This window comes from Plodia interpunctella, chromosome 22, assembly GCF_027563975.2.
Source record: "Plodia interpunctella isolate USDA-ARS_2022_Savannah chromosome 22, ilPloInte3.2, whole genome shotgun sequence".
NCBI lineage: Eukaryota > Metazoa > Arthropoda > Insecta > Lepidoptera > Pyralidae > Plodia > Plodia interpunctella.
The window spans coordinates 6,599,178-6,624,297 of record NC_071315.1 but is presented as its reverse complement, the minus strand read 5'-3'; the positions used below and the strand labels follow the sequence as shown (position 1 = coordinate 6,624,297).

At 38.0% G+C, this 25,120-nt stretch overlaps 1 protein-coding gene across 4 annotated transcripts in view; it reads left to right on the top strand.

Annotated features, from left to right (window-relative positions):
* Nucleotides 1-25,120, top strand: part of LOC128679573 (uncharacterized) — a 141,969-nt gene that overhangs the window by 95,240 nt on the left and 21,609 nt on the right. For 3 of the 4 annotated variants that reach the window (XM_053761904.1, XM_053761903.1, XM_053761907.2), the window contains one exon: nucleotides 21,389-21,433. The exons of the other annotated variant lie outside the window; for it this stretch is intronic. In XM_053761904.1, the coding sequence (XP_053617879.1) occupies nucleotides 21,389-21,433 (45 nt within the window). The remainder of the gene's footprint in view (nucleotides 1-21,388; nucleotides 21,434-25,120) is intronic. 4 annotated transcript variants of the gene reach the window in all.

The following is a 25,120-nucleotide window of genomic DNA, read 5'->3' as shown; positions in this document are numbered from 1 at the left end:
GACCACCTGACGTCAACCCTTCTTGGAATAGTGTTGCCTATCAGCTACCTAGGGCGTGGTGTGTCCCTTACTCGCTTCATACGACATCCACAAGAGGATATGGAGTGGTTCTATTCTAGGACACAACGCCACGCGTTTATTACTTATCGTAATAATCATCTAAGATAGTATAGGTACATTAAATACCCTGATAGTTTAACTCAAATAATCTCAAGACTAAGGTCTTGAAGAAGATATTTTCTGTTTCCAATCCCCATCCAATCAAGCTAATTTAAGCCTCAATTTTACGCGTCAGATTTATGATGTCGATAAAATATGTCCGTCAAATGCGACCGTATGCCGATGGCGACTTATAGCGGCTAATTCTGGTTCTATTAACGTCTTGGTCGTTACATAAGGTGACTTTATTGTTGTATTAATTTATATCCGGAAGCTGTTGACTGGACTAAATTTTTGTAAGATTTCTTCTTTGTAATTTTATTCTATGAATATAGTACTAATGCAAGAAAAGACTAGCTACTACATCTATATTATTATCCACACAACTATATATTTGTATAGAGATGTGTAGCTAAATAATGGCTTTTACTGCAAAAATATGTCAAAGGTGGAATTTTTTGGCCCGAAATGTAGTTTTTATTCAGATACAACTTTTCTGAATAAAAAGCATAGAAAAATAAATAAATAAATAAATGCAGACGCTTTCTTTCTATTTCTCTGCGAGTCAAAATGATAATCAAAATTATATATTTTCCCTTTACTTATAAATCCCCAATACATACACATACAATGTATCTCAATATGGACCTTATTTTACAATAAAAAAAAACATTTAGGTAATTTCATTAATGTAAGAGACTTTAAAAATGAAATCAAAACTCAAGTCTCAAAACCTTACGCTAAAACATACTTCACCACGTTTATAAATATTAACCGCACATAGTCCAGAAGCCGATACACTCCTTCCCCCGGGCTGGATGCGGTAATCACGTTACTGCACGTCGGCAAATCTCATTTTTGTCGGGAAGTAATGTGGAAACAGTGGAAATGACACTGCACCGCGGACTTCCGACCCCCTACGCGCTTATACAGGTGTCTGTCACACAATGTATTCAATATTAAACTTTGTTTCGTTGGCTACAAAGTTGATTCCTGAATAGACGTGTTGGGGATGACAGCGCGTGCGCGAAGCCCTCGACGCTCGCAGAGGCAGTTAGGTTATGCTCGTGTTAATGCGAGGACGTTGTCGCGCGCGATTTCCGATTTTATAGTGATGTGATCGTGTCGATAAATCTCGATCGATCAAGGACCTGTGTGAAGTAATATGGTGCTGTATTTAGTCTATTATTTTTTGTGTATTAAATGTTGTGTTCGGATAATGAATGTAGCGAGTCGAGTGGAGTTTACGTTTTAATAATGGAGGTATTAGCTCCCCAGCGGGTGTCACTAGACTGCGTTAGGGTAACCGCGATTTTTTTTCGCCAAATGGGACACATTTTGATATTGTTAGTTTCGATCTGAATTATAAAAATATTTACAAGGAATAAAATTAAAAATCATTTTTGGTTTCACAAGATCACAAGATACTAGCGACTGCCGTCATGCATTGTGTTGTAATCACTAATTGTGATCTATATGTTTAAGAACTCATACAAGACAAACATTTCAGTAAACATTTGTTTACATCTATGTAGATCACGGATGATTTCTCATTGTTGATGTGCTAAAAACGAAGCTATTGCGAATGGATATTTTATTATTTATGGCACGGAAACGTATGTACTTTTGTTTATTGAGACTTGCCAAGATTTAACCGAGTGCTCAAATCTGCAGCTCAAATGGGCGGCATTGTTTACGCGTCATAATTTATTGCATTTTGCCTTTGTTGTTTAATTTTAATGGGTTTTCCGCTAAAAGTATTAGTTTTATTATATGTAGAAGTAATTCTTTGATGTTTCTTTTTGATGGATTTTCACGAAATGTATTGTTATATTCAAAGTAGTTCACTTTGTTATTACAATGAAATGTACTCTTTACATAAAAGTAGCCCGCGGATCATCCCGCGTTTATTTCATGTGCCCATAAGTTATTATTGTTAATATCTCGGGTTCTAAGTAACGTGTCGCGATGCAACCTATACCGGATTTTAAGTTAGACTCCGCGCTATACAACTGTTAATTCATCCAATCCTCATTCAATTCTATTCAGTAGATTTTGCGTGATGCGCGAGCAACATTCAGACAGAAATACAAAAAAGTAATGTTTTGGCTTCTATTGGTCCCATAATTATTTTTCATTAATATCTCTTTATATACAGACATAGCCTACATACAGTCTTATTATATGTATTGATTTTTTTGAGGCTTCACAGAAACGTTCAACACTTTTAGTAATTGTCTACTTATTAGGTATAAATGCGAAAGTTTAAATATTTTTATGTGTCAAATTCACTGAACTCATATCGAGCATAACCTGGAATAACACATGCACTTTTTATCCCGAATTTCCCACGGGAGAGAAGCCTCAGGGCGCAGCTAGCTGGTCAATAATTATGCCTTTAGTCAGAGACGGAATCGTAAAGTACGAAATGGAGTGAGCTCAACATCGCTCAGACGTGCAATGCTATCCAAATTAATTGCATATTCGCCTCTTACTGCAAGAAAACTATGTTGTCTGCACATCAAGTTACCCTATGCGGTGGAAATAGAGACGAATTTGCAACGAATTTGTGCTCGACATCCAGTGGACTGTACTCGAGGCAAATACGAACTCCCCAGAGACGAGGGGGGAAGTAGTTCAGTGTTTAGCAGTGTAATTATAATAAGCTTGTGCGGTATTAGCGGTGATATGGCATTTACATGTTAAGTTTAATTGCTGACTTTAACCGAAGATCATTGTAATTAGCGTTTGTTTTACTTGAAACATGAGAAATTACTACTTCCTGCCCGCTTGCATGTTTATAGAAATTCCCGTCCTAGAATATGACTACTTGATACTCCCGCTCGTGAATGTCGTAAGAGGCGACTAAGAGATTAATCTCTTGGCCTTGACAGCTGATAGACATTAATAGCATTCCCAAAAAGTGTTAACATCAGGGAAAAAAAAGCCGATCGTAAAATCAGTGCCAAATCTTAAAAATTAAGTTTATTTCTTACGCGGCCCTGTGGTTTTGCTCTATGGTTGAGAAAGAAGACGCAAAAACGCTCAGATGAGACAGATAAAATAACTTTCTACCATAGTGTTACCAGGTCTCCTCTTAACACTATCCTTTGAACGGAAAAGATATAAAATAGAATACGATACTCGGAAAATAGAAACGAGCTCTATAGAGCCGGTTCATATTTCCCCCGAGAGGCGGCGGCACTTTCGATAAACTGCCGACTTCAACGTCTCTATTTACATGTGTATGATGTCGATAGATACTGGCCGATAAGTTTCTCTGAAATGTAATTTTTGACACAAAATTATGTTCGTGAAGTAAATCGTTCAGAAGTTCCCTCGTCGGGAGTCGAGAATTTTCACTACCAGTAAATAACGGAGTATCGGCACTGAGGTGATTTTTGTTATGGTGATTTATGCATACTTTTTTCCGTGAGACGAGTCGCAGCCAAAGACTAGTCTTCTATATCATTAATCATGAATCAGCTACATAATGTGATTGAACATACTAAGTCTGTTTGTTCTGATAGCAGTAAATGTTGTTAATTCGGTATGTAGTTCGTTTATCGGGTTTTTCATCCCAAAATTCGCATTTACACTCCATTCCTGGAAAATGAATACATGTATTTCAATGATTTCCACGAAACAAATTGAAATTATTGTTTCTCTGTACCATTTTAATTAATTAACGGAAATGATATTCGAATTGATTAAATACCACTTCATTTATGTGCTCGCTCAATACAGTTAATAACGCAATACAATTTATTATCGTCAGTGGGGTATTTTTAGCCAATAGTAAAATTGCCTGACCTCATTTCATTGAAAATGTAATAGCATATTTCTATAAAATTAACCACGAATAAACGGACTCGTATCGATATTCTGAAAGGACCGATTGTATCAATAATCGACATCAAATCAATCCATCGCATCAATTTATAACGCGGCGAGTTTCATAACCAATTCAGTAATATAAACCCTGGCTTCCGTCCGGGATATTTATCACGTCAGATTCGCTTTTTAAGCGACTATTCACATTGAGACAGTGCAGTGGTGGAGATGAGAGGGCGAGTAGACAGTGGCGCTACAGAACTGCAAATGGTTGTGGCCGAAAGTGCAAGCCAATTCAAATACAAAACTTATTCTACTCTATCATCATCATTCATTAATTTAAGAACTTGGTTCTTGTCGGTGGAGCAGAAGAACGTTATTGAAAGCAATAGAAACAAGAAGGGGAAAATAAAATCGAAGCAAGAAGAGGAAAAGGAAAGCCAAAAAGGGCATTCCTAGATGAAATAAAAGAGAAGGCAGAGGTCGTGTCATATAGGGAGGTGAAATCAATGGCTGAGGACAGAATTAGATGGAAAATTCTACTCCAAAAGTATTATAAACTGAAACAAATTGAAACTTAACTAAATTACAATTTATGGAGTACTGACACAAAAAACTAAAGCAAGGTTAGAGTTTAAAAAATGCAAAATGGCGGCTGTCTACAACTAGATGAAGAACTGAAAGAAATATTTCGTTATTAGCTCATTATATTTTATAATTCTCATTAGCGTGTCCTTCCACGTGCAATTAACGAGATCAAGGGGTACTACAACTAGGGGGGGGTACGAGAACTAACATCTTAATGCGATCCAGTTCAGGACCTTAACTGATCTGCATCGCAAATTCGTACCATCATATGTATTACTACTAATTTTTAGAGGTTCGATCCCTAGTCAGGTCATGATGGAAAATTATCTTTTTCTGATTGGCCCGAGTCTTGGATGTTTATCTATATATGTATGTTATAAAATATAGTATCTTTGAGTTAGTATAGTATCCCATAACACAAGTCTAGAACTTACTTTGGGCTAGCTCAATTTGTGTGATTTGTCCTTATATATTTATTTATAGATACTGTCTGCAGGTCTATTCGTGTTTTACTAAACGTGTCTATTCAAAATTGAGCCGTTTGAATGGCTTCCTTTGTGGCTGCCAGGCACAGAGAACGTTTTTCATCATACTGTTGGGACATATCTAATGTTTGTCTCTTTCTAGGCTAAAAATCTGTGTTCAAATCCAGAGGGTTCTTTTAAGGAGAAAATACCATTAGAACGATTCCTTATCTCGAACAGTCTGCACTGTCTGCCATAGAAAAAGGGCGCAGCTGCTCCTCCAAACGCGCTATGTTGTACGTAATCGATTCCACGAAATGCCGATATTTTTTCTCATTTGATTCTCGTATAAACAACTCTAGCGCTTCCGCTGGCAATTTGCAATTTCATCCACTCGCAGTTGTTTCTTTTCGATTCACAGTGGATGCAAAGGAAATTAATATTGAATTTACTGATGGGTGTTTACTTTTTAATATCAGTAATTATATAGCTGAACACCTATTTAATCTACTTACTGTTGGAACTAGACATTTGTTTGTTATGTCAATAAATTTAATCTATAAAATAGAATGTAGAAAAAAAAATCGTTGAAATAGTGACGATAAATCCTTGCCGACATCTTTTTCTGAACAAAAAAGAAGAGCGAACGTTATCAATGACACTCGGATTTGCAACCTAATCTGAAAAAGATAACTTAGTTGTGAACTTCAACGTTACTTGTATTTTTATCTGATAATTTTGATTTGGAAGCTCTTTTAGTAAAGAGTTCTAAACATTTGATATCAAACTATACACAGTTTGATACACTTGCGTGTTCAAATACAAGTAGAGAACCTTAACCTAAAAACTACGATACGAGTCTCCACTATCGACCGTTAACATGTAATCTAAATAGACATGATAGAGCAGTCAGTGCACTTAATAACCATAAATGCAGCCTGCTCGAGTTGCTTCAATTAGTTTAATGCGCGGCTCTTAGTTGCCAGGGTTGCCACTCGCAGGAAAGTAAAGTATGAAAGTTCTCAACGAGTAAATTAACTTTTGACCCAAATTACAATCATCATCTACCTACCCTTATCTCAATTTATTTGGTGTCAATACAGCATCTGTCTCCTCCACTTTTCTCCTCTGTTTCAAGATAACTTTCTTTTTAGCCATTTCCTGGTAAACGCACTCCATCCATATCTTCTTCGGCTTTCTCCTGCTTCGTTGAAACCTACCATTCCGCATTGGGCTCGCGTTGTGACCTATCTATCTACCTTATACACCCGGAAGGTCTGTGCCTTTAATAATGTTGACGGGCTACCGTTGTTGTCGCACCAGTTACTTCTATTTCTAATATTCTATTTCTTGCTGTTTTGTCCAACTTTGGTTTTTTATTAAGCTTTACTTCTTTATTCTAGAAACCCATTTTTTTCACTGATAACAACCTGTAATGTACACGTAAAGCAAAAGTATAACTTTTTAAAACATATAGTTCACGAAGTACCATTGTCTTAAAATAAAGTCGATTTTGCCATCCCTAGTTCTCAGTCGCTGCCTTATTTATTTATGAGTGTATAAGAGCGAGTGAAGGAGAATGGCCGCCGGCAGACAACGCGGCTAAATCAACGCGACGTACACGATAAAATGTTTTGACGCGGGCACAATGGTCTGTGTATCGATATCGATGTATGCTCTGGCGCATCTCTATTTTATACTTCCTTTGTTTTTCTTTGGAGATCTAGAAATGGATAGATATTATAGCCATAAGGAGGTGTATTGTGACTAAGTTCATAATAGAAATTAAGGGAGAAGTTTTGGTTTCGTTCGCCGTTTTAATTTGAGTATGTCTATATAATACAACTTTACTATAGTGAGTGATGTGATAACGGTTGTGTCGATGCATATGACATATGCTGCGGTAGCTTTGCCTCCTGAAATTGAATCAATAAGAACAATATTTTTCAGCCAGAATATGGGTACATAAAAAAATTCAGCTCACAACAAGTTTCCATTCGTGAAAAGTAATGTAAAAAAATACAATATGCGCTGCTTCCGGACGCAATTATTGCGCAAATAAAAAACTATATATTTGTGTGTGTGTGTGTGATATATTGACGGTGCAGTGATGTGTGAGTGAGATGGAGTACCGGGCCCCGAACCCGATGATGAGCGTCGGTACGCCGTACTTCCCACCAGGTATTTATTATTGTTTATATTATACGTATATTTATTATTTTAATAAGCATTTATTCAAGAAACATAAGTAAAAATTTCATTATAAAATTTGAAAAATATAAAAAACCAATAAAAGATCCATCCAGCTCATGTTCCATCTCATGTCCGATTCAGTGGTCCCCATAACCTCTGCAGCATTGCCCCGTTGGATGGCCAAAGAAATCCTTTGGACAGACATGAACCGGAATGTCGATCACATCCACACAAAATAAACGTCGACCCAATTCCTCACCCCAAATCCTCGTGGTCTTTAAAGCATTATTATTATAACAAATATTTATTGTATGACACATGCATGCGAATTCAATAATGTCTTGCTTAAACATATATATAATTTTGTTATGCTGTGCCCTCACAGTGTCCATGTCTAGCTAAATGTACCTTTGAAATCATATATACATCTTACACTTGAGATGTGTTTGAGTTTCCTATTTCATTTGTAGACTGCTGACAAATTGGACCCTGTGGTCTTTTGTTCACAGCGCGGCGTCTGTCAAAAGTTGTGGAATATTTCGAATGCCGTACGCTGTGTCGTGTTCAGAGAACTTATAACTTGCACCGGCTTTTATCGGAAAACTGATCCGGCGAGGATACTGTGCATAAACGGCCTCAGGATTCGGTTCGTTCGAAGGATGAAGTAAATGTTATTCTGAATGCTAATACGTTTTATATATTTTCAATTTCAACAACATTTCAATACCATACCCACATTTTTATATACATTACATTAAAGCCTCTTAGCACAACGAATAATAATAAAACTAATAACTGGGATTGTCAGAGGTCAAGACACGTAAATTAATAAACGAAGAATTTATATATTATATTTACGTTATTAAGCGGTACTAGTAATTTACCTTTCTCCTTCACCAAAAAAGTGTGAAAGCTATCCATCCCAAACTTAACCTCTGCGGGGCTCATCTGAGGAGTGACAAGTTAATTGAGCAGGCGAACTGCGTGATAGATGCGTCACACTGTACTTTACGCCTCGTTCGCACGGGCGTGACAGCTTTGACGCAATTTTATCGCTTTCGACATTCAACCTACCGTCAAACGCGGTGGGTGGTGACGGACATGTTAATAAAGAACAGTGTATAAAACAAATGAGGGCGCTGAGTCCAACAGGCTGGCTATAATATAATACTGTGTGTTTTTCAATAAATCTTAACCATTCTATTCGGTATTGTAATGACAAAAAAATGTATTTGCTTAAAAATCCGATATTTACTCCTTATCAATAGACTGAATGAAGAAGGCAATGGCAAACCACTCCGATAATATTGCCAAAAAGTCGTTGTGCGTGTTTCATTCTACGTAATAATTACGAACTACAGCCAAGAGAGAAACTGAGACCGTACATCAGGGCAAGGCGACACCGTGATAAACTACTTTACTATGTCTTTCGATGTCTGAGCTGCTTACTCACGTGCTACTTGTGTCCGGTACAATTAGTTATACAAATAAGATCGTATACTAGAAACGTAAGCGCAAGTTTGCGTGACGCCCACGTGTTGATAACGTGCGTCGGAGCGAAAAGTGAAGGCGTGACAAATGGCCTGACGCCTCCGGTGGCATTATTATAAAACTGTTTTAGTGTAGTTAAAAATATTTGTATCCCAATTGACTCCTTGGCTACTAGTTCGCAAAGGATTGATGTTGTCTATGAAAATATATTTTTCATTGACCCCTGATCAATTACATTGTCATAAATATATCGACCGTCCTTTCCTATTCGAGATTGTTTGGAATAGGCTCCGACTTGACTAAGAATGTCTTGACCACGTTCACTTCTGCATATGTTCCATATATCGGTCCTATTGTACGACTTTTCTCATGACATCATGACCAACTGAAACCAACCCTCAATAATTCATCAGGTTTGTTGAAATTAGCCCCGTCGTAACCCTGTTTATACGTATAAATTACGAGGCAGATCGCAACGGTAATTGTTGGGCGGCGGGGCGACAAATCTGACGACCGTTTCCGACCCCCCCGCCCCCGTGGAGTGGGGAGGGGGGTCTTCCATTTCCACGGCTATGGGAAGTGGCGCGAGATGTAAGAGGATTTGAGTGTTACGTAATGATCGTGCTCAGTGTAAAGACTGTAGTTTAATAAATGTTCTTGTTAATTAAACGGCAACGCGCGGCGTACAATAATACATAATTTGGTGTTTTGTTTGCGTATTTATAATGTACTTTAAGTCTCATATTAGTGGCATTACAATGCACCGAATGGGAAACTTTTAGACTGATCGTTCCGGAAGACGTGTTTTCCGTGTCGCCGACAATGATTAAAGTGAATGTGGCGTAAGCAAAGTTTGTTAACATTGTAGTTTTATATTGCTTTGACATTTTTATTCCAAGTTTGCTTGCCGCCGCAGAATCATTTCGAGATCGTGAAATCACAACGCTCGTCGCTTGTTCGGGTACCATGCCCTGTCGTGTTGCGCGCGCACCGCGTTAGCTGATATACTCGGATGTGGGACTAGCAGACAGGCCCGCCAACCCACAGTCAACAGATTTGCAGAAGGCGCTGTCACTAATATACCTTGAATGGCTGTGGCGCGCCGCTCTTGCGGAATTTCAGGGCGTTTCTCTGAAGCCGTATAGTTTTGCTTCATGCTTACGATGGTTTATTCAAAACTATAACTACTCGTCTTTAAGCTACGCTACGGGTAATTAATAGGACTTGAGTTATGAGATATTACAGGCATCTATTCATGGCTGCAGACACTGTATAAGATGTCAAGAAAACTCGAGGGATTTAGAAGGATTTTTTATTTTGCTTCTAAAGAACTGGGGGCTTACCATCATCTCTTAACGCGATCTAGTTTACAACCTAAACTGAACTGCATCGCAAATTCGTACTATCGACTTAATTTTTAGTATTAATGCGACTCATTTTAGGTGCCTAAATTGAACTACTATTTACCTGTAATACGCCACTGATAAAGCTTTATCAGCAGAGTCGTCAAGCTAAAAAGAAGCTAAAATTTAACTTTTAAATTAGGTCCGCTACAGCATATTATACCTATGACATCGCGTCAGTGCTTGAACTTGCGCCCAACAACAAAATTGCGCGCGCAACTCTGTAACAGTCTGCTCTATAGGGTGAGTAACTGAGTAAGTAATAACGAGTGTACTCCCGCTGTGCCTTTATCAAATAACAAGAGATGACAATTTCAAGTGACTATCTCAATTAATTGATACGTTAATACTTTCTAATAAACCGAATAAAACTTAAAGTACATAAGCTCGGAAAGGAGAAGGAATCTAAGAGAAGTGTCCTCTATGGAAAGATGTATTGTAATATCTTAATGTCAGCTCAAGAAGTGGACAGGCCTCTTCAATTTGTTAAGGTATACAGGGAAGCAAAATCAATGGCCTACTGTTATTGATTTTACTTCACTTTATACCGATAAGATAGATGGGAACGAAAGATGCTTCGGCGTCAATAACGACGTTCTTAAAATTGAAAACTGAAGAAGTGCTCTTTGAAATTAGAATGGTGACCCTGGGATTCTGGGCTGGCATGATTGTTCTAGCCATAAAAGAAGAAATAAGATCTTTTAGCCAAAAAAACTAAATATCGATAGAAAACCGTCTCTATTTTCTTCATTAATTATATTTCCAAATATCCGCAAAGTTTATTGGAAAAAAATTCATGGCCTTTGAGACGCCTCCCTCTAATTTACTAAGAAATCTTTTGTAAGGTTAATTTGCCTTCGTCGTGTCGCCTCCGCCCTGAATATTTCACAGCCCGAAAGTTACCACTCAAAGCTTTTATAAAAATAAATTAAGCACAAATTGCTTGTTCTCCCGGTTCCCAGGGTAATATTATACTTTACTAACTAAACTTTTATTCATATACATTTTTCCAACACTTGTTTGGTTGGAACCCTCACTAGTCTCATTGAAATAAAGTACGTCTTGCAGTAAAGCCTGGGTGCCGGTAAGTAACACTCTGGAGGTCGGCAATAAACTGCGAAGTGGCTCCGGACGGCGTGACAGCGCTGCGTTCGCCATCACTTTGTTAACACTCGGGACTTTTTCGATAAGTTCCTTGCAAGGATTTTCTATCAGTTTTCAAGTTTGTAGTGGCGGCCGCATATCGTTAGCATCAGCTTACTATCTATATGTTCTTAAAATCCATGCGTCTACATATTCTTCTAAGTGTGCATTTACTTAAATATATTTATATTTATCATATTTTATATACCTATATAAAGTAATATAATTTACCGGTTGACAACAAACGTCTCAAAGCAGAAACCTATGTTAGACAAAAGGTGAGATCTTTGCCCAGCAGTGGGACAGATAAGGGTGATTTTCACAACCGTTTGAACGCGGCGTGTAACGTTTCATTAGTGTCCCACTTTTTTTTTTTAATAAAGATTTTTTTTAATTAAATATTTATAAAAGTGACATTGTACCTTACATACCATACATATCATAGTACTTATTTATAAAATAGGATAATTAAATTTATTAATGTGTGAGTATGGTACAATTTAATAAACACTAATGACAGCCCGCGGCGGCGTTCAAATCGCTCGTGAAATTCACCCATAAACTTGTAATCGGCCGTATTAAATACAACTTACATAGTAAAATTATTAAGTTTTCCCAAACGAAGAACAAATATATGCACGTGAGATGGCGCTGAGTTAAACACAATTGTCCCGCAAATGGAAGCAGACATGGGCCCCCACTTCCATCGGATAGCCGCATAAAATAGCACGGATGTCCTCATCCCGCAGATCGTCGGCGGCGATAAAAAAAAACACCCCCACCCACTTGCGATATCGTGAACATACGGAGTAAACGCGCCCTGTAAATGGCCAATTGTCGCCGATCAATATCAATATCAATGACAGGGATACCTGACCAAATTGAAAAGTTACATTTTCTTATCAAATTTATACAGCAGTAACGACTCTATCACAAGCCTATATACGACCTCGGTACCTCTAATAAATTACATCTGTTCTAAATTTCATCAAAACCAGATCAGTGGTTGGCTATGAAAGCGTGACAGACAAGTAGGCAGACAAACTTTCACATTTATAATTTCATTTATCACATGAGCTTAACTTCCGTACTTAAGATTATTTTGCGCCAGTCGGGGTGAACCACTAAACAGTGGAAACCCCAACACGACCCCTTCAGCGCTCCGTCCCGCTCACTCTCCAACGTTGGACGGAGACAGCGATATTGGGATGTTTGGTCGAAGTGCTACCACTTGTTAGTCACGTCTCGGGTTTCTTTGCGAAGTACAGCGTGTAAACTCGAGCCAAATGTTCCCTTGGATATCCCGGCGACGTAGTTGATCAACCGAACACTGCACTACGCGATGCTCTTGTATGAGTGATTACGGCAGTATTATAGGCCACAAGTACATCAATATTGACGCATCGCGCTGCGTTGCGATTCTTTGACGATTTTGTCGCTCACCTAGGACGTCGGATAAGGCTCTTAACTTTAACAGCGATGGGGTAGTGCCTTGTTTATATTGGTCTTATTCAAAAAGTCCAGTTCTAGCTTAATAAGTACAAAATAACCATTTAGCTGGCTATTTGTTCAGTATATATTGCGTGGGAGCATTGTTTTGTTGAAATTTGATGTATCAAGCTTTTCGCCGGCGAAAATAGAAAACTTTTCTTATTAATTCCTTTGTTGTGGTATCTTTTTCTTTTTAGATTGATATACTTATGGGGAATTAGATTCAGGAGAGTCGTTGTGAATTGGATATTTTGGTGACGAAACGATAAAATTCCCACGTGACTTCTTGGCCTCGTTTTTCTATCACTTGAGTTACGAATATAGGTATGTCTGTTAATGTAGGTAAGTCTGTAACTCTCTTATAATAAAGTTGAAGCATATTTAAGCTTAAATATGTTTTGTCTTTATCACACCTTACTATATTTTACATTGACAGAATGAGGCAACACATACTTAAGCTCAATTTTGGTTTTAACTTTTTTTGAAATAAAAGGGAAAGTCTACACACACGAACATACATTTATAATAGAGTTCGTGCACTTCGCTAACGATAATGTCAAATACTCAAGAGTCCCCTCCAAATGTCACGTGACAAATGACAAATACGCGACAGACGCGTCACACTCCTCATTTGCGTTAACTACCTATTTACCACCGCGCAGTCGACACGCGAAACTTTAATTAAAAGTTGACGAGCCGGCTGTCGCTCGGATTATCGCGCCCAAATCCAAAATCAACCACTCCAAAATACACCTTATTACACAAATAATACGATCCACCAGATTAACATCCCCGCAAAAAGCGACTTTACTATCAACGCCGCAAATCACGTATTACCCCTAACAACATAAGAAATCTCCACGAAATGGCCAGAAATGAAAATTACACCGTATTAACCACTCGTAAGCCAGCTTTTCCTTCTCCTCCATTGCAAGCCTGAATCCTGAGGCGCCCAAATGGAAATTGATTCGTTGCGAACCGTAAGGTCGTAAGTTGAAAGCGACCCGTCCGTTTTACCGTGACCTCCTTCCAGATGGGCGTATCGTCTTACGTCGCCTTCTTACCTTGAGTTTTCGGGGGGCGCCACAGGTCACGATACGCTGGTGATTGCTCGTTTTCTGGAGTATGTATAGCGTTTCAGCATTGAGTTCAGCGCTCCCGATGTGGCGAGGGTATGCGATTACAGTAATCGGCTTGATCCCGATGAAGTTGGTAACAGAGCGACCGATGGGACACCCGCAGAGGGTCAGTATTGGAGTTGATTTGTTGCCTGATCGGCTATTAAGCCGCGGGTCGCGGGCTGATATATCAAAACATTATTAACGGTCACTATTGCTTTTGGGGTTTATTGGAGATAATCTCTGGCCTTTGAATTGAGATTAACTTCTTGCTAAGTTGTTGCGAATAGTGTTGATTGCTTTATTTATTTCCTTTACATGACAGGCCCTGATACAGAAACTGTTATATAAGTATTAGGAGAGCATGAGCTCGAAGGAAGCTCGTTATTAGTAAATGTCCAACTTTTGATGACAATTCTTAAATTTTGATACTTGATCGAATTAAAGTATGTTAGTCTGTGAATAAAAGTTCGTGCCAAGTACAGTAAAATGATTTAACTGGGCACACACTTGCTTTGTTATTTCATGATTTTTGAAGTGTTGGAAGTCGGTACATTTTTATAAATAATCTCATCTACTAAGTGCATTAGTTTGAGCAAAATGCTATTTGGTGGAATTGCTACCAATGATCAGTTTCGTGTACATTGCATTCTAAGAGGCTCAATTCCCGTAGGCAGGGTCGTCATTGCGTATAGGCCACCTTATCTGTGGTCGGTCCCCGGGGAGGCGTCTCTGCTCCACTCTGTAATGGAAATCCGCAGACGTTACCGACCACGTGCGTGGTCTACATTCCAGCGATTAAAAGAATATTCACGGGATGATATTTGTGTTATATATCTTGGAAAAGGTGTATGTTAAATTGTTCCATGGTATTACTATTCATCTGAAGAAGGGTACTGAATATCTACTGATTCTCCTGAACTCTGCGCGGGAGGAGATCCCAAAGGTGTCATTTTTAACGTTTATGTCATTCTACAGCATGATCTCTATTGTTATCTTGAGATCATGTAGTTCATATAGTCAACATTTTTCGCTCTCCTTTGAGCCTGTTTCTCCGGCCGTACCTCTAAACAGCGTAATATATTTAAATGTCCTGATAAGTGTCGCTAAACAACGTAATATATTTTCATGCCCTAATAGTGTCTCCACTTGTGAATAACTCTATCGACACAACCTACTCGTCAAGTTAAATCTAACGTCTTCCGCTCCCGCTCATCGCCCGTCCCACACCGCGCCGGCTTTACTGCGCAGCCGCCACCCGTCCCCACCTCCAAGCTAAACATCCTGTAAATTTTCATGGTCTGAAAGTGGACCGAGTAATATGCCACCGGATTGCGTCCTGTGAATTGATATGCCGGAGTCTGAAATGGACCGAACGTGGAACTTTGAGGTCCAATGGTTTCAAATGGCCTTTCTTTCTTTTTGAATGTGTTGTAGATGATAATCTTATCTTAAATTCTTCATTGGAAGCAAGCGGCGGTCGGTGATGACAGCATTTGAATCTCGAACCTCAGACGCAACTCCAACGTTTCACTAACTTGTCAGACAGTCCTCAGTGCTAAAATAGGCTTTTTTATCTCGACCTAGCACACATCCCACACAATTTTTTTCCTGTTTTGTTCTATTTATGTGTTTTTATTTTGTTGTGGTGTTTAATAAACGTAATTCTATCCTACACGTGGAGTCGGCACGCTCAGTCGGCAAAATGTTAATTCCCGGTCTGCAACAGGACATTTTCTAGTATTGGCCAGACCTCTGCCCGTATGTGCACTGAAGTAGATACTGGATATGAAACGTTGTGTGCTTCAGGTCACATTGCTAAATTAGAACATATTGATGTGACGCTGTCGTGCGTTCCGGTTTTGAGTGATCCGTTTTCACTTTAACTTTGTGTTTAATACGTTTTTGGCGTGGGGGATATACGAAAAAGCTACACAGAGTTTCTGGGTAATATTTTGAATAACTGAAAATTTTTAGGATACCATTTCATTTTGTAGATGTATAAAGCTGTGAAGTACCATGAAAATGTAAATACCAGTCGAGTCCTTACATATAATAGCATGTTGTAGTTCCAGCAACAGACATTAAAATTGCTGACACTTAACGCGTATCAATATGATAATTTCACATTCTGGGTAAACTTTTTAAGTAATTAGTTTACACGTTAATGTAATTCTTGTTCAGTTTTCACTGACACGCCATATACTAATTGTAAATAGTTAACTTGAAATTTCGACACGAGTGTAGCCATTGAGAACCTAATTAAATATAGACACAAATTCGGCGACGAATGGGCCGCCCCGCGGTCTCCATATTCCTCTCGGCTTTCAAACCACAACTGAATGAAGCGATAAAGTTAAATTTAGTTCGCCGTCACCCGTAGATTTTATAAGTCTAAAACGCTCCGTGCAAGGAACATGCCTTTTCAAAGATTTCGAGTTGATTGGTCGAGTGTACTCTGCCTTGGAAGCGGCAAGCTATAGAGTCTGACAGGTGACATGTTCTGTCTATTGGCGTAGGTATGTTAACACAAATATGAGAAAATGATATTAGAGTACGTATCATCTGCCTTATATATAGTTACATATCTCACGGAGACTTCCACCACTTACTTCAATTTACTTTATTTTATATTCTTAAATCCTAAATCCCCTATTTGACGTGACTTCTCTCATGACGTGTGTACCAGTAAACTCGTCCACTATGAACAAAACTAAACGAACATTGACGGGCACGAGTGAAGCATAAAAAGCGAACTATTTCGAGTTCCCGACGTCTGAGTACAAACATATGGCGACGCAGTAAAATTAACACGTCTTTAAAACTTTTTAATTGGTTCCACCTCGCTGCGCTGCACTCTGGCTCCGATGGATTTAGAATTCATAAAAAACAAACGAGTGACGCGAACGCCAATGGAGATTTATGATGAATAGCTTCGAAGCTGATTTCTGAATTAATTTCAACGTTTACGATATGATTATAGTTGGCAGCGGTTACTGAGTATTTGAGACAGAAATATCCCAGTCTCACAATAACTGTCAATCAAATTACTCACTACACGATACTCTGTGACGATGATGGTTCACTTGATAAGTTAGTTGATTGTTGACTGTACTTATAACCGAATATATTTTTTAAAATTGAATTTGAATTTCTTTCTTACTGTTATTGCTGGCGCCACTTTCATAGCTTCGTCTATAGCTAAAATCATGTTTTATGCTGGATATAAGTGACATAAAAATAAGTACAAAACATTACGAAAATAAAAACGTTAAAATACACCCCTGCAGCTACACAAGCACTTGCAACAGTGTCTGTACATGTAGCTGACGGCGCACACGAACACAGCCCGACCAATTAGCGTGCGCGACTGTGACAGGGCTGTCGATTATATTGTTTTGCACGTCTGTCTGCAGTATCAGACTGTTGATGTTGGATCCGGAATAGATACGCTCTGGGCTGAATAAATCGATAACTATCTGTCATATTTTGCAAACCGCTGGCAAGTTCTTTTCTAGTTTCAACTTTTTATTATTTTCGGACTGCCGCTTGAAAGCGTTATAGGTATCGAAATGTAAGTTATTAGGTAAACTTTCGCAGTGCTCAAGTATGTTAATCCGTTGAAGAAAAACATCGTGAGGAAACCTGCACACTGGTTGATTATTAACTTGTGTGTGAAATGGAGAAGGCAATGGCAAACCACTCCATTACTAATGCCAAAAAATTGTTGTGTGTGTATAATTCCACGTAATGACCACGACCCTCAGCCATTAGGAATACGACTATGAAGAAGATTTATGTTAGGAACGAATTACTATTAGTTTAAATCCGTCGATCGTGCAGAACCGATACACAATAGATAAACAGTTGTTTGACCGGTGCATTTGCACCGGTTCGTAAGGTAGACGTTGAATTTAATAATTCGACATTATTCTCATGCCGAGTAATATGAGAAAATGGTCTTTTCAAAGCGTTTTCACTAAGCCTCTTTCCAAATTGAAACGATTTCAATCAATCACTACACAATATTCCAATCAGGGCAATTCAAATAAAAGGCTCCATTTGGACGGTACTAACAAAAACAACAACCACTACTCGCCGCTCAACCCTTTGTGGAAATTAAAGCCAATTTTCGTGGTCCAAATTGTTTACGAGTTTCAGAGGAATTCCAACGAAACGTAGCGCTGTTACAATTGGTGATCCATTTTCAAATTCAGAGTGTTAGATTTGTCAGTTTATTCTGCCGTACCTGAAATATAGGCGACACTTTTCCTAAGTGTGTTCTTATGTGTTTTACATTAGTTATAGATTATAGATCTGTTCACTTTTGTAATAGACTTAAAATTATGTCTAAATAAAATTATTTCACTTCAAAATTAACTCCATAATTGAAGTTAATTTTGATGTGAAATAAATTATTGTACTAGCTACTCATATAAAAACATCCCCGAATAGCGCCTAAATCACACAAGCTTCATACAGATGAGGATGAACAGGCAAACGATGTTAATTTGAAATTTCGATTTAAATTCAATTTTATAAATTGTGAAGTTTGGGATGAAAATAACCGATAATAGGGGAAACAATATTGTTTCTAGTTTCTCGTAAATTGTGTACGAATGAGTCTCTATTTCTTTAGTGTTAACGTAGCGTTTTCTCCTTGTCATTTCATACTTTTGTATTCGCATCAAAATCCATTTAGACTATTTATTTGCAACATCGATCATATTCTATTCCAAACTTTACAATTTCTAAAATTGAATTTAAATCTGAATTGATTTAAAGTTAATATCGTTTGCCTGTTCTACAATCCATCTCATCTGCGATTTCAGATTTGGCTTCAAGTAGACTTTTTCGCTTTCAGTCCAATTGATTCAAATAGGTCTAAAACAGAAAAAGTCGAGTTTTAGTCGACCGTAGCCCAACCTTGCTTGTGACGGCGGGTTAGGGGTGGCACGTCAGGGGGCATGACTTCTCGCGGCTCAAATTAGCGCTTCAGACTGAATTAATTACTGTTCGCCGCTTCGGTGACAACCCTTGTCGCATAGGGTTGCTGCCACTTCGATTTAAATTTAACTAGCTATAAAATCTACAAATAAAAAAATCTTTACCGTGGTCTATGACTTATCATCCCTTTCAGAATGTTATGTAGTAAATAGAAATGATTCTGAGCGTCCCATCTCATTTTTATACTACCTACGAAGTAGACAAACGTGACAAACCACCAGAAGTGCCTCCACAGCCCAAAATATTATAAGCGGTTTTCCTCTATTTGTGATGATTATTTTGGAGTTATTCTAGGTATGAAACCAATGGGCAATAGCCTAGATCAACTTCTGTTCGATTATTAAATTGTATGTTTACATACATTTTATGTTTACATACATTTTATGTTTACATACATTTTATGTATAACATACATTTTATGTATGGGTATTTTTTGTATGGCAACCCTCACGGAGGTTGAAGTCTGTTTGATATCGATTTAATACGGTTATTATTTGCATAAGTTGCCGTCTCGTGTTATGCTAATTGTCTTTATTAATTGGAGTTTTGTTTTAATTATTGCCATTTAAAGGTTTTGCGACGTTGACGCGTTTAAATGTTATTGCTAACCGATTGAAATTAAATGTTAAATACAGAATGTGCCCGCAGAATTATAAGGTGTTATCATGGATTTAATAAGTACTCGGAGTACCTACTGATTCAATGTATTCAAAATATGTACACAATTATCTCGCGACAGAACTGTCCTGTCAGTGTCAATGTCAACATAATGCGCACTCGTTGGTAAAGCGAAACTACTAATTACCATAAATATTAGACGCGAAGTATGGACAATTACCATAAATATTAAACGCGTTTTGCAAGTATGTACAAGAAGACGACGAAGTAACCCTCTTTTATTGAAAATTCCTCGAAGAACCCATTAGGACCAGATAGCCCCAAGACCACATTTATTTTCAACGATGTTGAAATATAAGAACAACAGTCCTTTCCAAGGTTACGATAAAGTTACTATCATCAAGGACATTTTCCTTCTTGGATTTTTGTACGCTTAGTTGTAAAGGGTCCGGCCCCAGTATAAACATTCCCTTCAGTTTTTTCCGAGACTTGGATACAATCTCGATAGCCGCTCTTTATTTTATGATCACAGTCCATCCATACAATGTTCTTCGGTCTCCCGTTATACTTCAGTCATTTCATTATCATTTGACCTTTCTATACATCTTTCAATACCCTAAGCTGTTTATTTATTCTGTACTAGCTTTTGCCCGCGGCTTCGCCCGCGTGAATTTCATAGCAAAATCTCAGTAATTTTTTTATCGCGTACTCTGTAAGACTGGTAAACATATATGATTCAAATTCGCATTTTTTCTCATCTTTAGTTCAATTTTCTGTTTCCCGTTTCGTGTCTCGTCCCGCAAACTTGTCCAATCCCGCTTCTTGCTATGTAATGTAAAGTAGATATCCCGTACCGTTTCCTACATATTGTGCCATCATGTTTTTTGCAATGTGTCCCGTTCTGTTTCCCACTACGTGTCACCTTCCCATTTCCCGCTCCTACTCTCCCTCCCGCTTTCTGCAACGCGTGCCGTTTTCCATGACGTTTTACGTCCCGGTTTTTTATTAACCACAAACGTAAATTAAACATTTTTTGTATTTACTATTACTGTTATTTACTACAAAAAGTAAGTGTGCCAATTTTCAGCTTTTTATCTTGAAAATTGTATTAAGTCCCATACAATCTTTCACCCCCCTTATTATGTGCTATCATATACCAACATTTTCAAAGTAAATAAAAAATTGTACAATGTCATATAAATTGTACAAGTTAATCTCATAAACTCTCATGGTTGTCGACATCCACATCCCTAGATGTCGACAACCATGCACAGTGGAGGCGTGCCATGGAGAGGAAAAAGTAGGAAACGCTCAGATGAGATTGGTCTCATCTGAGCGTTTCCTACTTTTTCCTCTGTAGTTTTAGAGAGATGTAAAAAAAGGGAAGTTACTAAGTAAACTATATTTACCTATCGTTGTTAGTGGTAACCCTGCTGCAACTATTGGTAGTCTGCTTGCTGTGTGCTGTGTAATTGACAGGGCTGTTACGAACGTATCAGCGGCCGATGCGGCTTTGTGCTATTGTTTCGGTGCGGAGTCCGTCGGTTGTTTGAAACCCTAGCTAGATCTTTATAGTTTTGATTTTATAATATTATATGCAGATAGGGATACATATAAGTTTTATATGTAGCTATAGGGTTGTATCATCATGTTTTTGATTGGATATGACTCTACGAAACAATGCCTGTTGAATTTTTATACAAATTCGTATGTAAAGCTAAAACTACTGCCCACTTCCAAAGCGCAGATGAAGAATCGGTGCAACAATGTTCACAGCAGCCAGCAATCTCTGCATATATTAGTGTCGTGTGGTAAAAAAGATACGTTTTTAATACATATCTATCGTGTCGCAAGTTTTATGAATTATTTTTTGTTACAGGTAAATATGAAAATCCAACATCGCTGTATCAAGACCTTGAATATGGCAAGTGATACATAATAAATATTTTGTCATTACATTAACATTGAAGAATCTTTTGTGGCATTTAATAGATCCTCTGTTATACTTGTATATAAATACAAAATCCATACTAATATTGTAAATGCGAAAATACTAGGTCTAGCCGGCTAAACCTAAGTGTAGCCGATTTGAGGTATGGCCGTAACATATATATCACATATTTCTATCTCCTTCTAGTCAATTTAGTGACACAAACACTGGAAATAGATGTTAATTAACTTGTCACGGGATCAAGTGGTGTGTATTTATTATCATGGCGCGCTGACCGCTCTGATCCGTCCAATTCTGTCGTTGTCGATCTCGAGGCGGGCTATTCCCAACTACCAACAGCTATAGAAACTTCGTTATTTTTGGTTTTAAAGCGAGTTAATATAATTGAGGTGTTTTGAAACTGTATGGATGGGCTTCAAAAGTATAAGCCTATGTTTTATTCCAGCTTATATTCGACCTGTGTACCAAATGTCATAACAATCCGCCCAGTATATTTGCGTGACATACATACATGCTCACAAACTTTTGCATTTATAATATTAATAGGATTGAACTGTGGCCCACGTCAGTACTGCCATTTTAACGATTTTATATATTAGACGTCTAGTAGAGTGGCTGAATCCTCCTGGGACTCTTTCATTCTCGCGTATTTTGGCGGCATTCGGCTGTGACGCCTTAAGCCCACTCGCAAATGAAACTTTTTTTAAAGATTCACCTGTGGTTTTACGACCGGGCGTCAGCACTCTTTCTTTTCCATACTGAATCCTTGCAGTATGACTACGTCTAATCACAAGTCAAAATAAAGCCTACGTATATACACGGAATTGAATGCGTTTCGTAAGCAATGATTGAGATGATTGTGCGGGCGCGCGGGTCAATTGACGCGGCGACCCATCCGACCCGAGGGTTGACTCCTATTTGTGGTCCTTGCTTCCTTCTCACGGTACGAGTCGAACACTGCCACTTTATTGACCTGTTGTGTTCTATTCATTTCAGCCTGCTACGATGTTGCCCTATCTAGTTGAAAGTTGAAACCATGTTACGTAGAAAACTTTGTCGTTATATTCTCTGTCGCATCCTCGCGTGTTTCCCATTATAATCGGAGCTGTAACGCCGCGCGCCCGTGTTCAGCGAGGATGACTTTGCCCCAGAAATAGGCTAAAAAACCTTACCTATATAATATTATATAGATCGGCAAATCTACCTGCAATTCAATTCGACAAACTTTCGCCTTTATAGTATTAATCGACTTGAACTAATTGAAAAAAATAATACAAGAACGAGTACCGACCACGTATACTGAAGAGCGCATCAACGCATGATTCAATTGACTTCTATTGCGCAGGTCAAGATATTGACTTTTGATCCGAAACATCTCGTAACGAGCACAGTGGAAACCTTTTCTATGTGTCATTGATTAAACTGTTGCCGCATATAGTGAACATGGCGCTCGACCAAGCAAGCTATACTATATAATATTTTAGATCTATAGGCCACCGTTGATGAGAGAGAAAGGTAGATAGAAAAGACGTTTATTTGATGCTACGAACACATACATACAAAGAAATCATGCTGAACAAACAGGAGAAGCTTGAGAAATTATAACAAATATCATCAATAAACGTGTGTGCTGCAGAAACCCAAAATGGTCATGGCTCAGTGGATTTATTCTAGAGGAATAGGCCAATACAGTGATTTTCAGCCGTGACTTTAGTGTGAGAGCGAGTCTTGCTGATTGTGTGTGTAGTGAGGCGTAATGAGTATTACGGTCTCACTGCAGCAGCTATAGACATCGTCAACATCATCTTTCGTTTCGTTCGTACAAGAGAAACGCGTATTAGAAAAATACAATAAAATGAACGGGATAGAGACTAATATCTTGTGTAAAAGATAAAATCTTGTGCCCCACATCATTGCCCGGATTTTAAACCTATCAATCTTGAAGTTATATGGAAATCTCATGAGGCTACGTTAACTCTTTGTCTTTTACTAGTGTAGACTGGTATTGATGCATTTTACTTCTGCATTTCACCCAATATCTGATAAATCAACAAGTAGAGTGCATTGTTCTACCTTGGTCTTAACTACTGGACCGCCACCGATTTGTCCTCTACGAAAACCACAAAATTATGTAGGAAATTGTTATAAAATATAATATGATTGAGCTATATCATAAGAGAGAGAATAAGACTTGAACTTAGTCTGGGGTTAACTAAATCTTAGTTATTTGTTTCTAAGCTATATGCTTAGAAACAAATAACTAAGATTTATCTCTAAAATGCAGTACAGGTACAGGTCATTACTTCACTATTCCTACAAATGCTTCTGACAAATGATTCCTGTCTGTTACCCGACACCCGCTATTCCTACCGCCGATACAGTATACTAATTACAATATCCACAATAACTCCTAACGTCACGAACCTACCGTCGCATTTCAACGCAGTAACGACCCTCCGCTTTGTTAGCACCCACGGTCTGACCGCGTCATTAAAACTATTAAAAAACACGCGTGTTTCTCATTCGCCATGCACGGAAGGAGCCTATATGTCAGCTGTCAAATACATATTTTTCGGCCAAACAAGTGAAATCAATTTTATGCTCTATGTGTTAGAGTTCATATTTGTTTGTGAAAATGCTGATGCTGTCGAATGTTGAGGCTTTTTAGGAAATAGGAGCAGTTAATCTTATGTTGTAGTTAATAGAGTTTTTTTTTGTATGTGAAATTGTTGACGCTCTGTGAAACGTGAAACTGCTTTTGAGGAAATGAGCGAAATTTGTTTCGTGTTGCGTTTGATAGGGTTCATTTCTGTATTGTGAAGGTTATTAATCATGGACACTTCAATTTTGTGTGAAAATTGAATTTTCGTCGAGTGCCTTTTTTATAACCATGTCTGTATAGACCGATAAAACAGACCGATCGTCCCCGAGGTCCTATATTTATCACAACTCCGTATTAGTTAACCATTTTGGTGTATTAAAACAAAAAAATCACAGATATAAGATTATTACATAAGTAATGTTCTTATATTTGTGAAAAAAACGAAACTATGTGTACCTCTATGTTACAACATTTTATATGGGGCGTGTGTAATTTAAAAAGCGACAGCTGTCATACCCTCTAACAATAAAACTCCAAACATTATTTACCCTAGTTTGTGGCCCCCGATAAAACTGTAATTACACGCAACGCAACGATTTTTGTGCATCTGACATATAATTATAAAATTAGTGGAACACCGGCGACCGTTGTAAACGGGCTGTAATGAAGGCTTACTTAAATTATTAAATCACTATGAGCGTCGCAACGGTTAATAAACAAATGTACGGACTAGCGCGTTTTGTTAAAATTGGTTCTGACCGCGATGTATATGTTAACGGCTAAATCCGATTTCAGGGTAAACTAGTTTTGCCTAGGCCAAACTAATTCTTCCTACATGCGACAGGATAAACTGGTTTAGCCTAGGCTATACTAGTTCATCCTATCGTATGTAGGAAAAATGAGTTTATCCTAGGCCAAATTAGTTTATCCTGATAGAAATAAACACACTCAGGTTAAACAACAATGACCTAGTCTAAGTTAAGTTAGCCTAGTCCAACAACCTTAATTAAATTTTATTTTATTAAATTTACCTATTTATTTTGTCTTTCTAGATATTC